Genomic DNA, 18,965 nt, shown 5'->3' on the forward strand with positions numbered 1-18,965 from the left:
GATTTTCCTATTAGAAATGAGAATTAATTAATTATATTACAATTTTATTATTAGGAACTGGAAATAAATTAATTATCTGCAATATTAATATTAAAAAAATATTCATTAGTATTTGTTCACTTTTTATTAAATTAGAAGGAAAAAAACCTTTGATATATTTATAATATCCAATTTTATAACAACTTCCGATTAAAAAAATGAGGTATTATGAGGCTAAAAGGCCCTAGGCCGAACTGGGTTGTGACAAATGTGCATGATTAATACGTTGTAACGCCCCGTAATTTTGGACCGTTAATATATTTCGAAAATAATTAACGGTCCAAAATTACGGGGCGTTACAATTTTTTCCTTCTTCCTTGATCATGAGCGTTTCTGCTCATACCTCTTTTCCTTACTTCATCATACTCCTCTCATAAGTTTGATGTTGGTAACTTATGAAACTCCGTCTTTGACACCCATTTAGGTTCGACTTCAATTCTTACCTCATGAAATTCATACAGCTCCTTTGATTATTATTCTTATTATAGAACTTTAAACTAAAATTTTGAAAATGCTTTTATGATTTTTAATGGTTTTAACATTAATGAGTGTTAAATCTCGTTGTTGGAGACGTCCCAATAATGGGTTTTCTCATTTATTGGTGTAGAAATATTTTTATGTTTTGATATGAATGTGGATGTTCTTGTCTGATCAACAAGAGTATCACCGTTTCATTGAAAAGATACCTATATTTTCTAATAACTATAATTTCTCCTTCTAAGTTTCGAGGACGAAACTTTTTAAAAGGAGGGGTGATTGTAACGCCCCGTAATTTTGGACCGTTAATATATTTCGAAAATAATTAATTAATCAAGTAGAATTTGATATTAATGTATTTTAAGTAAAAATAACTCAAAGAAATATAATTTTATTATATTTTGAGGTAAAGTATTTATTTTGATAGTTTCGAGATGTTTAAAAATAGTTTAAACCGTGTAAAACTTTTTATTTCGAAATAAGGGCGTATCGGGGGGAAAATGACAATTCTTTTGAACGTTGGGTAAACGAATTTGGAAATGGGTCGTATGAGTATTCAATTTTCTTGTAATCCCGTGTTTAAAAACTTTGGTCTTGACGGAATTAGCATTTGACCTACGGTTTTAATTATTATCGAACTGAGTCAAAACCGACTCGAAAAATCCCGACGCAAACCCGCTCTTTCCTCCTTTCTTTTCCTTTCCCGCGGACCTCCCTTTCCCCTTCCTTTCTTTCTGATTTTTCCTGTCCATCATCACCTCCTTCATCGTTCTTCCTTTTTCCAAAACCATAAACACCATTTTTCTTCATTTCAAGCTAAAAATCGACATAATTTCTTCGTTTCTTATCGGTTTTTCGCATAATTTATATTTCCGGAATCCCCTCGACGAGATCTACAACCTAGTATGTTTTAATTTCAGTTTTCTTGAAGTTGTTTTAAGACGATTTTTGGGTATAATTTCGGTTTTGGTGACTTTTGTTGTGTTTTTGTTGTTTTTAATAGGTGAAGATTTTGAGGATGATGTGGGGGACTCCTATGTAGTAGAGGATGATGGGTAGCTACTGTTTTTAGGGTTTTCTCAAGGGTTATTTTGCCTTTTTCTAGCTTAAGGTAACATATTTCGAGTTACTCGACGAATTATCGTCACAATCTTTGTTGTTTTTGTATGTTTGGTGATTTTTGTTGGAGTAGTAGTTTTCACATGTTAAAATTCGTTGCATGCATGCTTAATTTATGCCTTTTGTTAGTTTAAATTAACAAAGTTGAATTGGGAACGATTAATTAATGTTCAGACGGTCTTCTACTAAACAAAAATGGAAAAAAATGGTGGTGTAGGGGGACGGGCAGCAGGCCGGCAAGCCCGTGGCAGGCCCACGGCTGGCCCGGGTCGGTCCGTTGCTTGTTTCGCGGTTTTCCATGCAAAATTTGTCATTTCAGGTTTATTAATGACATAGTTAGTATGAGTACACTTTAGGAATTGAATCATATAAGTAATAAAAATTATGTTAATGGTAAAACTATGCTTATATTAATAGTTATCACATGTTAGGATAGTTTACAAAATGAATTTGTAAATAATAGGCTCAGAATGAATTGTATAGGGATAATTGTAATGTTTTGTTGATTGTGCCGAAAACTGAGCCTTAGTCCCTTTGACTGATGCGATGTCAGTTAATTGAGTGATTGGTCAGCCGCAATTTGACCCGTACCTGTCGCAGGGCTGGGGTTGCGGGTAAAAATTTGGTTGGATGAAATTTTGAATGAATTAGATAGTCGGCCTTTTTCTTGTTTTAGGCCATTCATTATATTTTTATCTCACATGTGTAATTAGTTGATTTAAGTAGCTTTTTATATTGTAAAAACGGCCCTAGATTCCCCGAAGCCTTTAATTTGGTTAATATTGTTAGAATTGGAAATTTGTATTGAGGATTCTCGTTGGTTTATCTCGCCGATTAGACATTTATATAGCCTTTCACATGATAGAATATTAGAATTTATGTTGGTAAGTAGGACTTATTGCCCTCTTATGGTTAAGTGGGTGTCTTACTTGACTGGTGTGGTGAGTCTTGTGTGGTGAGGGCTAAAGTATTCAAGCTGGGACTAGCTGGGACTAGGTCCTAGGTGAGTATTTCGGCCTTCATCATAGATAGGTCTTTATAGTCTTTGACGAGTATATGTTCACTGCTTGATAGCCTTTGTGTTCCTGACTAGTGGATGTTTATCCAAGTTGGGGCATGACCTCAGTTACTTATTTTGATAGCAAGTGGTCAGCTTAAGTACTAGTCAACCCTTTGGTGGACTCCTTAGGGTACTCACTTCACTTTGTTTTAAAAAAAGTTGTGGGTCTTGGGTGCGGTGGTGTGTATCCGCATGTCTAGGTCTGCGCAGATTTTAGGCTAGGGTTGTGTTGTCTCTTGGCCATGTTTTATTAATATTAACCGCTGAGCCAAGATACCGGTTCGATTACCTTCCCTACCTCGTGGTATAGACTCGAGTTACAAAGTGACTATTGACCGTGCTAAGAACTTATGCCTGTCTTTGATATATTGCCCTTTCTTGTATGGTGATTTTATGAATTGTAATAGGTGAGATGTAAGCGGATTCTGATTGATAAAGTTTGGATTACTATTTGTTATATGATTCACATGATAGTTTAGTTTGGTCAGTTTAGGGGTCATTTGTCAGAATACATGATAAGTAAATGGTTTATCAAATTGTTTACATGTTACATTACATGTTACATTAATTTTGACGATTCGTGGCTGGGAGGACTCGAAGTTACTCCCCACTGAATTGTGGCTTTCGTGTTTGTATAAAATGCGATTGACAGGTTGTTGATGCTTTGTTGGGGTCACAGACGAGCTAGTGAGCATAAGGAACCTTGGACCTAGTTTGGCTATTCTTTTAGTAAACCTTTTCTATTTTGGTTTTGTATATAATTTGAAGGGACATATGTCTCCCTTTTCTATTTTGGTTTGTATCCTTATATTTCCGCGTCTTTAGTTATGTATGTAAATTAGTTTATCAGCTTTTGCAGGGTTGTTGACACTCTTCTTGAGTTGGATTGGTTGTGAATGGTTTAGGAAGAAAATTTTTTGAAATTGCAGGTTTTTGACTAGTTGAACCATTTACAAACATATCCTACCAGTTTTTCCGTAGAATTTACGTAATTAGTTAAGGCTAGATTTAAGGGTGTCACAGTTGGTATGAAGTATTTATACTTAAAATACATTAATATCAAATTCTACTTGATTAATTAATTATTTTCGAAATATATTAACGGTCCAAAATTACGGGGCGTTACATACGTACTACATGGAATTACTCATGTAAAGAGTAAAATGAACGCTGAAATATGCCACCTACGTCTTTTGTTATTGCTAATGTCATATTTAATTATACATAATACGAAGTTTATTTTTCAAATGTCATATGTATTTCTCCTACTAATTTTAAAGTTACTTCCCTCACAATACACTTCAACTTCTATTGATAATTTATTATTATATTATTTACATTCATTTATCACTATATAAAAGTATATTAATCAAAATTTAAATAAGATATTCACAAATTATTTATAAGTACAAAGTTTGATATCTATTTTTCAAGGAGTATTAAAAGATAAAGAAAGTTGCTGCTAATTTGCGAATCCAAATATAATATTATGACAAATGAGTAAATGGTTTGAAAAACTTTATTGTGCGATTGTTTTACAATTTAAAGTAAAAATGGTACCACGAGTAATAAAATAGATTTGAATGAGGCTTGAAGGTAAATTAGATACACTTATTATAGAAATATGTATAAGGTTAAGATTCAATTCAAGCAACGATCAACATTAAAAAAAAGTCATGAAAACCAAATAAAAGGGTAAGAGTAGTCTTTCCCTAACATAGTGAAGACCGTCTCTCTCAAGCTTTTCTTCTGATAAATTTACATGCATAAAAAACGGTACTATTCAATTATATGGAGCAAACTAATTATTGTTAATGCTATATATTTTTTCTTTTGTGTGTAAATTGAGCACATCATCACTATAATTTAGAGAGAGATACGAATTGGGGAAGGGTAAGACATATTCGTCATGCATAATACGATGCTTTAACTACCTTTAGGCAAAATTATAAAAATAAATAAAAAAAATTAAACCTAAAAGGGGGTCACATACTTGCCAAATCTTCTATAATTCTCTACCGCATTAATATTATCATGAAGTTTGTGACATTTATCTCATATTAATAAAAAAATAATTATACTGCTCCGTACAATTTGTGATTTATAACTTTTAGCTAACTTATTTGAACTTGCTTAAATTTATATATTTTAAGTGAAGAATATTAATTATAAATATGATAAAGATAAAGTTTGATCTTTATTTTTCTCAGAGATAAAAAAACTCAATTTTTATTTTCTTATAATATACTAATTAAAGGTCATAATGTAAAATATGAAATTACACCACAATCTACTATTTCAATATGTCGATGATCAACACTCAAAATAGCACATTTGTTATTTAAATAGTGTAAAAACTCTCAAAATGCTAAAAAAAAATGTTCAATATGTCGTTATCAAACAAAACCTAAGTTTCTGCATTTTTTTTGTCATGTTCAACTTAATCTTTATGGGATGTAAAAATGATGAAGTTCAGAAAGTAACAGTTAGTTTTCTGTTAGTTAGATGGACATTTCAAGAGAGAGATGAAAGCTTTGCATTTTAGACCGTTTTATGTGTGAACCGAAGGGATTAAGTAGTGGGATAAAAGTTGTTTCGAGTGGGAATGAGGTTGATTGCGACGAGTTGGTTGACTAAAGTTTTTCCTTACTAGATCTAGAAAGGGGATAATAATTATGAGATAATAAAATTTGAAGAAAAAAAGTGACAATAAAAATGAGATGGGGTACTAAGATTTATATATGCAAAATGAAATAAATAGCAAAGTTCGTGTATATATATAATATTCAAACTTATTCAGTTTACAAACATAGTACCCAAACACTTTGTTTGAGTATTTGGAATGGAGGTAGGGGAGGGGATGAGAAAAACACTAGGAAGAGAATGAGAGAGAGATAAGAGGGAAGATTGCTTCTTAAATTTTTGATCTTTGTTGAAGGAGAAATAAATTGTCTTCGATAAGGGAGACGAGGATCCATATATATCATCTGGAGTAAATTGGTGTTTCATGAAGGTGAATGTGATTTATGACTTCTTAAATGTAAAACGTAGCAGAAAGGTAGTGATAGTGGTAATGGATTGTTGGTTGTTTCAAGTAGTAAGAACTAATCACAGTGGCTGATGTTTTATTTTGCGGGTAAATTAGTGGGGTGGAGGGAGAGTGCATTTGTGGAAGGGTGATGAGTTTAACGAGGATAGTGATAATAAATAAGGTTATTTATCAGCAAAATATCGCTTGCATTAAAACATATAGGTAACATGAATAATAACAAGAAACCTCAAAAGATCATATTGATAAACTTAATCTTAACCCCATCAATCCAAATTAAATTCAAATCTTAATTCTAACGACATTGTCGAGAGCAAGGGTTAGTTTCCATTGGATTGTGGATTTTTCTAGAAGTAGGGGTTTAGTTTTTCACTTGGTTGGATAAATTTGAGAGAAGTTTCGAAGACAAGGATCGATCTTTCAAGGGATGAGATTGTTTTAGATCATGTGTGTGAATAGGGAAGAAAAATAGGGGTCTGCGTGAAGGATTTTGTTTCAAATGAGAAGATGGGGGGCAAGACTATTGTTATAGGAGGGTGTCATAAGTAGCCCCAACCATGTAATATTGCGTTGGAATTTGGTTCACATTCAAAGATACGTCTATAGTTTCACCGGGAGATATAACATTTAACTACCTGTAAATATTTTTACGTAACTAGCATTTGACCCAACAATGATTATTGTTTTCCTTGACCAATTGAAAAACAAACAGGTATTAATGAACAAAATTTAAAAACTCTCAGTCCCAAGTATCATATATATAAACTCCATATTGGTTTTATTTTCTTAAAAAAACAACATTGTCGAGAGTAAGGGATAGTTTACATTGGATGGTGAATTTTTCTAGAAGTAGGGGTTTAGTTTTTCACTTGGTTGGATAAATTTGAGATAAGTTTCGGAGACAAGGATCGATCTTTCAAGGAATGAGATTGTTTTAGATCATTTGTGTAAATAGGGAAGAAAAATAGGGGTTTGGGTGAATGATTTTGTTTCAAATGAGAAGATAGGGGCCAAGACTATTGCTATAGAGAAGGGGGGGGGGGTGTTCATAAGCAGCCCTAGCCATGTAGTATTGCGTCGGAATTTGGTTCACATTCAAACGTACTTCTATAGTTTTACCGCGAGATATAACATTCTAACTACCTCTAAATGTTTTTACATAATTACAATTTCATCCAGCAATGATTAAATTATGGTTGTTAGTCGAAAGAAGGAGATTTTTTGCATCATTGAGTTGATTATGCAGAGTAGATATTATTGTTTTCTTGACCAATTGAAAAATAAACAGGTATTAATGAACAAATTCTAAAAACTATCAGTCCAAGTATCATATGTATAAACTTCATATTGGTTTTATTTTCCTACAAAAAAGTATTTTATTAATCAAACACTCTTTTATTCTTATGTCAATATTATGTTAACTGGAATTATTTGTTGGTCATGCGGCATACATAAAATCTTAGACATGAACGATGTGCTATATGTCTATATTCCATTTTATTGTGAAATTTATCACACATTATTTTAATATCCGTGCAACGCACGGGCAAGAAAACTAGTTTATATGTATTTCAAGACTGTATATTTTTAAATGGATCAACAACTAATTGCTCGAACAAATATTAACAATACGATAAAAATATCAAAACTAAAACAAATAAACCCGTGAATTTCACGGGTCACAAACCTAGTTAAGAGTTAATAAAGTAACAAAATTGGTAAGCTACATATAATAAACACAAAATAAGTAAGCTATCAAATTGAAAACATGGGTAACTAATCTAATTTAATTTTTAGGGTCATTAGGAATGTTTAGAGAAAGAGATTAAAACAAACCTGGAGATGTAACGTTAGAAGATTAAAGAAAATAGGAACAAAGAGGCCGTGCCCGATTATTAAGGAAAAAATTAGGGTTAAAGACTCGTATAGTCGTATGTATTCATAACGTGTTATGGGCCTCTGAGTAACAAAGAAAAACAGAATCGAAAAAGATATCAGTTTTATAGTAGGAAGAGAGTAGAGACGAGTAAAAGGAACATACATCGGATATATTACCTCAGATTTTACTTGTTTTTGAGCATTTTTATATTTTTTCTGAGCTTATTACGTCAAACTTTATTTGTTTTTGAGCATATGTAGAGAGAGACTCATAAGAATAGATCAATTTAATGGAAAACAGGTGATTTGTATTTTGTGAGAATCAAGTACTCCGTCTCCGTATCAAGTTTCTGTTTTCCACATCTGGGCGAGGCCCATTATTTAGTAGCGTTGACTCCAGATTTGGGCCAATTGGTCCAGCTAGCTATGTTGGAACTTGGAACTGTCCAAATATTGACACAAACCTCCACTTGGTCTTTACCAAATACTAGCCAGGTTTGAACTCCATGGTTCGTGATTAGACCTGTCAAACGGGTTGGGTCGGGTTAGAAAATGGGTCAGGTCAAATATGGGTCAGGTTAGATATGAGTCGGGTTATACAGGTCACGAGGTCGGGCCAGGGTCAGAATATGGGTCAAGAAATAATTTTTAACGTCTTTTTTAAACGATTTTTTAAATTTAAAAAGGTAAAACATATTTAAAATTAATAAAATTTTCAATTTTGCTTTAAAATTATGAATTTTACTATAAAATTTTTGAACTTATTAACTTAAAATTATGAATTTTACTATCCTCAAAATCCAATGTGGAACATCATACTGAATAGGAGAGAATATATCAGATGCGTGTTTCTTTATTTAGTACTCCCTCCTATTCATAATAATTCTCCCCTTTCAAAAGGGCACGCAAATTAAGGGGAGGGTTATTTTATTGTAAAGTATTGTGGTGGTGTAAGGTAATTGGAGAGAGGGAAGGTATTATTGTGGGGTAAGATGATTAAAATAAGTATTGTTGTGGGGTAAGGTGATTAAAATAAAATAAAATATGAGTATTGTGGGGTATTGTTGTGGGGTGAGGTGATTAAAATAAGCATAAAACTTTACTAAATAAGGAAAGGAGGAGAGTTATATGAATAGATGAAAAAGGAAAGGGGAAGAGTTATTATGAATAGGAGGGAGTACATGAGTAAGAATGTAAGATGACATATTGACATGAAAGAATAGTTGATGACTTGATTTAGAGCTGGCCATCAGCACGGGCTGACCCGGCCCAGACCCAGCCCATCCTGAACCCGGCTCGCCATGACCCGTCATTTTATGCAACTTGGCCTGACCCGTCCCGGCCCGGCGTTAACCCTGGCCTGGCCCGGGTCCTAAAATTCCAGCTCGGCCCGTCCATGGCCGGTCATTTTAGCAAAAATAAAAAATAAAAAAACAAAATGGTAAGCCCCGCCCTTGGCCCGCCTCGGGTCCTGGCCCGGGTCAAGCACATATCCCAGCCCGGCCAAGCCCGCCCCTCCCCCTGACCTGGCCCGGGTCTGATTAAGAGAGCCCGGCCCGGCCCTAACCCGATCCGAGTACAGGTCTAAGTTGATTTAGGAAACTTCGAGAATAGAGACTCAAAACTTTGTTTAGTTATTTACATCTCTAAAAGAACGAAACAAAATGACACATGTTGTGTTGTAGTAACTTAGTAAGCCACTAATCGAAGAGACGTGTAACCTGTTCTTTTCCAGAGCAATCACACCTCTGTTCCTCCGACACCTTGGTCTTATAGATAGATTTATATTAGTATACGGTGTTACCATTTTGTATTCCTCGGCAAAAAAAAAAAAAAAATCTATCTTATAGGACAATGAATCACGTCATTAAATTGGGTCGGTTTACCTTACAATCATCTTCATTTTTCAGCTCATCTTCATCGTCTTTATCCTCTATACAAACATCCTCTAAACGAAGTGGTCGTGTCAGATTCGTGCACGTTAATAGCGGTACTGATCGTCCTAAGCAACCCGACTTGGGCAATATGGACGTTAAGAAAGACCAAGAAAAGGATAAGAGGTTGTAACTCGTCTTTCTTTCTGTTATTCGCTTCATTCATTTCATTTTCATACATTTTTTTTATATCTTAAATTTCTTCTTTATACGTGAGGTATATTTTAATCAAACGCATTGCATGCGGTATCTCTTTTATAAATTAACTTTTGTACCGTAGTTTTAATTTTAATATGATTGAAAACTTTATCTTAAAACGTAAGGTCGCAAAGGAACGGGATGGAAGAATCATTTGGGGCAGGGTACGCTACAAGGAGTGACGAAGAAGGGTTTGGTGGAGTTTACGGTGGTAATGATGAAGACAACGCTGAAATGAAAATCGTCCAAGATCCTGGTAATTATTTTTGTATAATCTACCTGTATTTCAGTTAAGTTCAGTTAGCTCAAGTGTTTTCTTATTCGTGACATAGTGCGCTCATCTCATGAAACCAAAAAAAAAAAAAATGAGAAGAAACCAAAAAAAAAAAAAAAAAAAAGCACTTTTACTCCGAATTTATATATTATAGTTTAATTAAATTTGTGAAGTTCATATTTTACTAACTTTTGAATGCGTTTTTGGTGAAATGAATGAACGAATGAAAAGCACACCATGACGACAGCCAAGGAAGTGAGGTCAAGGAGAAGGAGGTTTCCCGTAACCAGACCAAGGAACACAGAGATCGCAATTGAGTCTGTTAATTTCTAGTTATGTTACTCCAATCCATCCGTCTCATTTATTTGTTTACCTTTGCTTGATTAAAATACGTGTTTTATAAAGAATAAACAAAACAAATAATTAGGACGGAATGGTTAAGTTGTTCGTGCTGAACTCTTCGCTTGATAATTATATCATCATGCTCCTAATATTTAACGAGCCGATTAGTTGCATTTTCTTTTATTTACCTGTATGTCAAGGATAGACCTGCCAAATCGGGTTAACGGGTCGGGTTCGGGTCAGGCCATTTCGGGTCGGGCCATTTCAGGTTTCTCAAATTTTCGGGTTAGCTCGGGTCGGGCCGGGTCATTTCGGATTCCGGGTCTGTTTCGGGTTTGTTTGTCGGGTCTATTTCGGGTCAAGCGGGTCGGGTTATTTTGGGCCAGGTCATTTTCGGGTCAATAATTAAGAGAGAAAAAGGCATTTCATGACTTTTGGGGTCAATTAGGGTTATATTTTGTCGGGTCATTTTCGGGTTGAGTGGTTTCGGGTCGGGCATTTCGGGTCGGGTCTGTTACGGGTCCATGAAAGCTCGGGTCATTTTCGGGTCGGGTCAATTCGGACTTCGGGTGTCATTCGGGTGCGGCAGTTCGGGTCGATTTCGGGTCTCGGGTCAACCTTTTCGGGTCGGGTCAATCGGGCCGGGTTGATTTTGCCAGGTCTAGTCAAGGACAATATCGGATGTGGTGTTGTATTTAGTTTTCATGTTTTTATAATTACCTTCTGCTTTTGTGTAACACTACTTATGAATCATTACCGTTTTCGACTTAATTTCATTCAATTGCTTTGTTTTCCATTCGAGTTAAAAAAAAAAATTCACTAATGTTATTATTATGCCTATGAAATTATTTTCAGACTTAAATTGAACATTTAAATGGAAATGAACAATATTGAGACACACAAGGCGCATTACAATATGCACGGGTTGGACCTCAACCACTAACTTAAACCTTTAATAAACTAATAAAATATCAGAGTCGAATCAGCATGAAATCCCGAGGTCGAATCTCGAGACCATCATTGTTTAGGCCTCAAGCTAAGGAAGATATAATATCCTCCTTACTTGATTACGAGCAACTTAAGAAGCTCTCCATCACCTCTCTCTTCTCCTCCATCTCTTTCGGTACGCTCTCAACTTAATCTGATCTTAATTCATTCATTTTATGTATTTATCGTCGAGATATATTATTTACTCTTCTTGCATTATTCAATTATGCAACCTTTCTATGCCTTGTGAATATTATTTTCTCATTTCTGCTGAAGTTTGACTTTCTTTGGTTGTCTTAATTCTATGATAATCTAGCCTATTCGATTTTCTTCATTGATATTGATCAGATTAAAGTCAATGCGTTGACTTGTTTGACATGATACTTCCAATTTTTCGTTCTTCCGAATACTTGTGTGAGGCGGCCTACACAAACAGATTGCGAAACACATTATTTCGATAGCTGTTACTGCACATTAGTTTTACTAATGTGGAGTACTATATTTCGTTCCTCTTTTGGCGTAATAAAGTATGATGATGGCGTTTTGTTAGGTTAGATCAATTGCAGATCAACAATGTTCTGGAGAAAATCTCAGGACCATGATGATGAAATTGATCCTTTGCAGTGCGATGCCAAGGTAATCATTTGTATCCGATCATAGTAATAGTTGAATTTCTTAATTAGATCTAGTTAATAGCTTAATGATTTAATTTTTGATTCTTGATAACCATGATAGTGTTTTAGTATTTGATGTTTTTTGACATATTTAGTGTTTTTTTTATTTAATTTAAAGAAATTAATTTATTTATTTTTCTCTCCTTTATTACACTTTTTCACCAACCACTTCCTTATAGATTTCATCTGGTTCATTCCGGATCCTTCACTCTATTTCGGTTTTTAAAAATCGTTTTAATCTTTTCTCTCGATTTAAATTTTAAGTTTTTATAAAAGAAAGACGGAATTCGATTTTAAAACCCCTAAGTTCACCTTGACTTTCAATTACATTTTCGTTCTTCCTTTTTGTTTTTCATCTTCCCTTTTTTATTCGCATTTTGAGGCGTGCGTGCACCCATGGACGGTTCGAAAAGATGATTCATGTCAGCCGACCCCAAATCATTTTGGGATTAAGGCTCTGATGTTGTTGTTGTTGTTGTTGTTGATAACCATGATAAGTGTATATAGCATTAAAATCTAAGGGGTGTGTCGAGTTATGACGAAATGGAGTGTCATTTACAGTTTTCGCCTTCTTTGGCAAATTATTGGAAATGAGATGGCTTTCTCAGACGGTCAATATAACGATAACATTACACTAGAAGGCTTGACGGGGTATAGGGATTGGATATATGAAACGTGAGTATGTGACCTAATCCTTGGATTGGAAACGCGTGTTATTGTATATTTGGTTTGTCTGCGTGCCCGTGAATTGAGCTATTGTCTGATTAAGTAGGTAAATGAACTCAAGTTGGCTCTTGGCGCGCTGTCTGGACGTGAGTCAACCTTCTGTACGGAAGGTTGCTTGAGACGGTACCTGAGAGCAAGAAACTGGAATGTTGTTAACGCAAAGATCATGTTAGAGGAGACTTTCAAATGGAGGGCTTCTTACAAACCTGAGGAAATTTCTTGGGTAAGCTAGGCAATCTTTGTTTACTTCCTTCGTCCTAATTATTTATTATTTTTGTCCTGTGACTAGCCAATATCTGTTTACTCCCTTCCAACGTCTCTTCTATAGTCTGAATTTATGAATTACAGGATGAGGTTGCGCATGAAGGTGAGACAGGGAAAATATCTCGAGCAAACTTCCATGATCGTCAAGGAAGAACCGTCCTCATAATGAGACCGGGGAAGCAGGTGATCACCATTCTTTCCCTTTTGTATGTTGCCGTGTTGATTTGCATGTTACAGTATACATTACAGTACTGGTTTGAATCGGTACCAATGTACCAGATTGCACTCAATTGTCATTCCGATAGTTAACTCGTCAATTTATGTGTTTCAGAACACAACATCACCAGAAGGTAATATTAGGCATTTGGTGTACATGTTAGAGAATGCCATCCTGAATCTACCAGAGGGCCAAGAACAGATGTGCTGGTTGATAGACTTCACCGACTTTTCAATGAAAAAAAATTCATCCATCAAAACGACTCGAGAAATCATTAATATATTTCAGAATCATTACCCTGAAAGACTCGCTGTTGAATTTCTCTATAATCCGCCTAGGATCTTTCAAGCCTTCTATAACGTATGTATTTTCCTCTTTTCTCCTTGTGAAGGGGATCCGGTTTTGAAAACCTTTTGAAGCGGTTAATAGCTGGCTCTGAGAATTTTATTTCTGATAGGTATGCAAGTATTTTCTGGACGAGAAGACTCGTGAGAAAGTAAAATTTGTTTACCCGGACTACAAAGATAGTGTTGAGCTGATGGAAATCTATTTCGACTTGGAAAACCTTCCAAGGGAGTTTGGTGGGAAAGCGACATTGGAATATGAGCATGAAGAATTCTCAAGGTTAATGCGTGAAGACGATTTGAAAACCGCCAAACTTTGGGGTTTCGATCGACATACTTTAAATGGTGATGTTACTGATGAGCACACCAGAAGCTGATGTAACTCCAACCCACTGTGTCAATCTAATATGTGAGACAATATTACTTGGAAGACTAAGAATTTTGTTATTTTTCTGTCACTGTGCTACCTGTAAAATTAATTTATATCCGCGTCAGCTCAATAAAGAGAACTCTTGTAATTCATGAAATATATAATCTGACTTACTTTATCCAAATGACTAAATACCACCACAATTCTCTTCTTTTCACTTCCCTTATCGTATTCTTCATTTCCATGTTAGTTTACAATTAATCAACCTCTTACATTTGTTTCACTAAACTAAAGACTTGAACAAACAAAGTATCTAACCCCGTCATCTTTGTATTCGACCCCGTTTAAATACTACTCCCTCCAATTTCATTTATTGTTCCCCTTTCTTTTTGGCATAAGAAATAAGGGAATCAATTTGGACCACACAATACATATGACCCCACACCAAATTGATTTTGGACTACACAAAGTTGTTCAAAAATGGAAAGAGGAAACAATAAGAAAAATGAATGGAAAGGGAAAGGGGAACAATAAATGAAATTGGAGGGAGTACTTTTTAATTGGGTAATTTTTAAATAGTTTTTGATTATTCTAAAATGGTAGTCTAGTTGGGAAGGTCCTCTATAGTCTATACTAATGTGAGGTAAGTGTTTATACTCTACTTTAATAATAATAATAGTAATCTAATACTAATAATAAGAAGAAGAAGAAAAAGAAGAATTATCTGAATCTCTCTCACCTTCCACCCAAATACATGGTGCTTGAACAAAAAAAATGGGAAAAGAAAAAAAAAAGAACAAAACAAAAAACAAAACAAAGGGACGGAATCAACGGATTAATACGCGGCATTTGTTGTCCCAGACGGTTGGCCAGCCGGCGGTGGTGGCACCGGCTGGGAGTTCTCTGGAAACAAGGGGGAAATTTGATGTATTCCGAGCCGGAATGGGGGGCGGCAGACGGTGGACCGTCTGGGAGTGCGATTGAATGATGCGAGACGAGGGGTAGGCAGCCGGGTACCCGGGAGTGGATTAGTGCTTCAATTGTATCCAATTGAGTAATTGACTCGGTTTCGATTCCGAGTCTAATATTGATGGTGGCTGTGATTGGTGAACGCCGTGACTGTTGTCGGTGATGTCGCTGGTCTGAAATCGTGGTGGTGATGCTGATGGGAGACGAGAAAGTGGTGTGGGTTGGACTGAGTTCAGAGGAGAAGCAAGGGAGGCTCGAGTTGCAGGCCGTCGAAGGAGCTGCTGAGTAGCGATCTACGGTGATAGTTCTGGGTTAATGCGGGTGGGTGATGGTGATGAATTGGTTCGGCCGACTCTAAAGGCCTACGTCCAATTTTCTTTTATTAATAAGTGAAGTTATCTACTCCGACCACTTAAAACACTTACAATAAAAGGACCAACAACCTACTTCGGTTGCGACTCAATCAAGTTCCAAGACTACTCCGTCTTATGAACTCTACACTCTAACTAGAATGTTTACAAACCAAGTTTCCTTAGACTGATTCTTTAAAATAATTGAGAGGGATAACTTATTATTACAAACGTTTCTAGATGAGAGAGTATAATATTATGAGGCAACAATGATTTCGACTGACACACTTGAAGACTTTAGAAGATTTTTGCAAATTAGAAACTTTGAGTTCTTAAAACTGATTTTGCAAAAGCTTTGATTTCTCAAGTAAAAGTCTTGCTTTCAAAGTGAGGGGTGGTGCTCTTTTTATAGAGGAAAAACGAATGGATGCTTGCTAGGGTTTGTGGTCAAGACTTTTGATTAAAAGATAAAAGTGTTCATCTTCCCAAACTAGCACCAAAAGAACTTCTTTCTAAGAAGCAAAAAGGAGAAAAGAGTTTGTAACTATCCTTAAAAAGCCTTTAATTTGTGTTTTCAAAAACAAAAAGGAGAAGACATTAACAAGAAGACAACTCTTATTAATAGAAGAAAGAACCAAACAAAGTTTTATAAGAAAACAAGCAAAGGTGTATCATAAAAGAGGAAATCTTTTGAAGTACTCTTTACAAACTCCTTTTTAAAGACCACCCTTCAAAATATTTCAAGTTTGAAATCTGAAATATGAAAGCCCATCTTGATAAGGATGAAATATTTGAAATGAAAGATTTGCTTCAAGTGTGACGGGTCAAACGAGATGGTCAAGCATACTACTACCCGTTATAAGTAACGGTATGCCTGACTGTCACTATTACATGTATTTTACTCTTTCATCTTTTACATAGGTTGATCAAACGACTCTATATCTTTGGTAGCAAACGATTGACGATCCTTGATTGATTAAGACTTGCAAATTAATCGATTAAAACCTGAAATAGTAAATTAAGAAGGGACAAGTTAAATGGGTATGTCATCATCAATTAAAAGAACCCAACAAAGCATATCAAAGCTCTATAATTAAGTGATTTGAAATGAAATAATATTTCTAGTTATGTTATTTTATTTGGGTTTTTCTATAAGAAACCCAAAAAGGAAAGAATTAATGATGTTTTTATGGGAAATTGCAATATCCTATCACTTTATAAGAAAAACATCATTAATTCTTTCCTTTTTGGGTTTCTTATCCTATGCCTAGTGGGCATAGTGTCACGGTCCGCTACTTTTGCCGGACCGTGGCGCGCACCCTTGCCCGTCTCAAGGCAAGATGCAAGCGACAAGCAACTTCGAACTAGTGAGGGATCGCCCACTAGCACGATACACGGGTCTCGGGGTGTGAGTCGGGATCCTAGTGTCGATCCCACAAACACGGCTTGTTAGTAAAGTGAAGGCAAAGAGTCGTTCACAACAAAGCAACAACAAGCAATACGAAGGCACAAGGTAGGAAGTAGATTTTCATTCACTAGTACTCCCTAAAGAGGGAAATTTGATATTTACATCATGGTAGCAGGAAACATTGATTTTACAAGTTTAGTTCAGAATAGCGATATACCTATTTATGGAAACCTATTCTAAAACTATTAAGAAAATATTTACTACAAATGTACAAGGAAAATGAAATTACATAAGCATAAAATAAATCTAAGGGCTCAAGTGTGCGGATCGTCACACTCTCCCCCACCTAATCTGTTGCCGCCCTCGACAACACAAAAATCTTGAACGGTGCTTGAGTGAGACATCCTCGGTGAGCTCGATTTGTCCATGCGGTGTTGGGGATTGGCTTGTACAACTCGGCTTGAATGTGCGCTTCGTCCCAAACAATGACTGGCTTCTTCGTCCCCTTCAAGGATAGGTGGAGTTCCTTGACATAGAAGCTCGCCGAACATCATGTTCTCCAAGTCCACCACGTGCTCCTTGTCTCTCGGGAAAGTCCACTTTGCCGCCGCTTGAAAGTCCTCTCTCGAGATTCCTTCAATCGGCCCCAACGGACCTTCGTCTTGTCTCTCGTCACTTCAAGACACCTACATTCAAGGGAATGTGAGATCTCCAGACGCCGAATCGCATTTCGGCGCAGCCCCCGATGGTACGAGGCCTTCTCTCTTGGGTCGACCGACCGCAAACCAGGACGTCGATTCAACACATCGACGCGGCCCCCTGATGGTACGAGGCCTTATCTCTTGGGTCGACCGACCCGCAAACCAGGACGTCGATTCAAGACATCGACGCGGCCCCCGATGGTACGAGGCCTACTTCTTTGGGCATCTCGGCCCTCATTGTCTACTCCTCGGTGAGAGGGTAGACTCTTCTTTCGTCCCCTAGGCCACTTAGCATCGTAGTTAGCCTGGGTCTTGTTCGCCCTCGGCTCCACCGAACCTTTAGGCATTCTCCAAGGTCGCATCCCTTGTTTCGGCGTCGGTATCACCCTCATAGCCGAAATTCGATGCCGCCCCTTGTCTTCGTCGCCATCTCACCGTCTTCACTACGATAGACCCCATTAGTAGCATCGATCCGTCACTTGGTTTCAATACCACCAATGCTTTCGAAAGAAGCGCATCCCGAGTACTAACTTGAAGTCATCCCGGCGGAACGGTGGTGAAGTCGAGCTCCCCGCCCACTCACCCACTTGGACCGCGACCTTCTTAGCCACTCCTTGGACGCGTCTCATTTTCCCATTGACCGGCTTCAGGTACTGTTAGCATCCCGCAAAACAAGCCCCAACCGATCAGCTTCTTCTTTCGTAACAAAGTTGTGGGAGGCACCCGAGTCGATCAAAGCTCGTGCGTGCTTCCCATTCACCATCATGTCCACGTACATGAGCCCGTCGGATTTCTTGGCGGAGGAAGCTTCGTACTTCCCCATCGCGCTGATCCTCTGAAGTGAGCCTATCCGTGGTTGGTCTTCACCATCACTCGAGTCTTCGTTACACTCTTGGTGATAGTCGGCCAACGCCCCATCGAGACGTTCTTGAGCCCCTTTCGGCATCTTCTTGAACATGGCATTGAACTCCGCTTGGTTCGGACAATCGGCCATCTTGTGAGGACCCTTGCACACAAAACACGCGAACGGTCTCTTCGTTGTGGAAGCAGTAGAGTTTCCCCCCTTCGAAGACGAGCTTGAGGGCGAGTTCGTAGTGCTCGCCGATTGGGCTTGACTTCCTTGTGAGCGGAACCGACTGTTCCCAACTGAAATGGCGCTGTTTTGTGGCCTTTGTCCATTGTACCCACTCGTGGACGCACCGTATTCCCGTTGGTGCCACCACTCTTGGTGCCTCTCGCTCTCCGTGAAAGTCGAGTAGGCGCTCCGCAGCCGATATGGCCGAAGACAGAGTTTTGGGATTCTGCCTCATGACCTCTTGTTGTGCCCACCTCTTCAACCCGTCAATGAACTCGAATGTCCTATCCGTCTCGGACATTTCGCTAATCTCGAGCATGCACGCTGAGAATTCCCTCACATATTCCCGGATTGATTTGGTGTGCTTGATTTCCTTCAACTTCTTCCGAGCAACAAACTCCGTGTTCTCGGGGTAGAAGTGATCCTTCAAGATCCTCTTGAAGTCGGCCCACGATGTCACCGTAATCGTGCCCGCATCAATTTCCTTGTACCTAGCCCTCCACCACATCT

At 37.2% G+C, this 18,965-nt stretch overlaps 1 protein-coding gene and 1 long non-coding RNA gene across 3 annotated transcripts; both read left to right on the plus strand.

Moving 5' to 3' along the window:
- The first annotated feature begins 1,261 nt into the window (after nucleotides 1-1,261).
- LOC141631486 (uncharacterized) lies at nucleotides 1,262-3,708 on the plus strand. Its single transcript, XR_012537639.1, has 3 exons — nucleotides 1,262-1,419; nucleotides 1,520-1,627; nucleotides 3,348-3,708. It is a non-coding gene; the product is annotated as an uncharacterized LOC141631486 (long non-coding RNA).
- A 7,662-nt stretch (nucleotides 3,709-11,370) lies between these two features.
- On the plus strand, nucleotides 11,371-14,138 carry LOC141643582 (CRAL-TRIO domain-containing protein C23B6.04c-like). 2 transcript variants are annotated; one of them, XM_074452788.1, is made up of 6 exons: nucleotides 11,371-11,493; nucleotides 11,913-11,993; nucleotides 12,804-12,980; nucleotides 13,106-13,204; nucleotides 13,353-13,598; nucleotides 13,696-14,138. In XM_074452788.1, exons 2-6 carry the CDS (start codon nucleotides 11,931-11,933, stop codon nucleotides 13,957-13,959), a joined length of 849 nt encoding a protein of 282 aa, XP_074308889.1. In that variant the 5' UTR covers nucleotides 11,371-11,493; nucleotides 11,913-11,930; the 3' UTR covers nucleotides 13,960-14,138. The 2 variants fall into 2 exon arrangements, with proteins under 2 accessions (XP_074308889.1, XP_074308888.1); XM_074452787.1 differs by having other exon boundaries at nucleotides 11,381-11,493; nucleotides 11,908-11,993.
- Nucleotides 14,139-18,965: the final 4,827 nt, after the last annotated feature.

The sequence above is a fragment of the Silene latifolia genome, chromosome 2, assembly GCF_048544455.1.
Source record: "Silene latifolia isolate original U9 population chromosome 2, ASM4854445v1, whole genome shotgun sequence".
NCBI classification, from domain to species: domain Eukaryota; kingdom Viridiplantae; phylum Streptophyta; class Magnoliopsida; order Caryophyllales; family Caryophyllaceae; genus Silene; species Silene latifolia.

Excerpts from the sequence above, each read along its gene's own strand:
- LOC141643582 (XM_074452788.1), top strand. The coding sequence starts at position 11,931 with ATGTTCTGGAGAAAATCTCAGGACCATGATGATGAAATTGATCCTTTG. Across the intron at positions 11,994-12,803 it reads CTTTGCAGTGCGATGCCAAG|GTAAATGAACTCAAGTTGGC; the intron begins GTAATCATTTGT and ends CTGATTAAGTAG. Across the intron at positions 12,981-13,105 it reads AACCTGAGGAAATTTCTTGG|GATGAGGTTGCGCATGAAGG; the intron begins GTAAGCTAGGCA and ends TATGAATTACAG.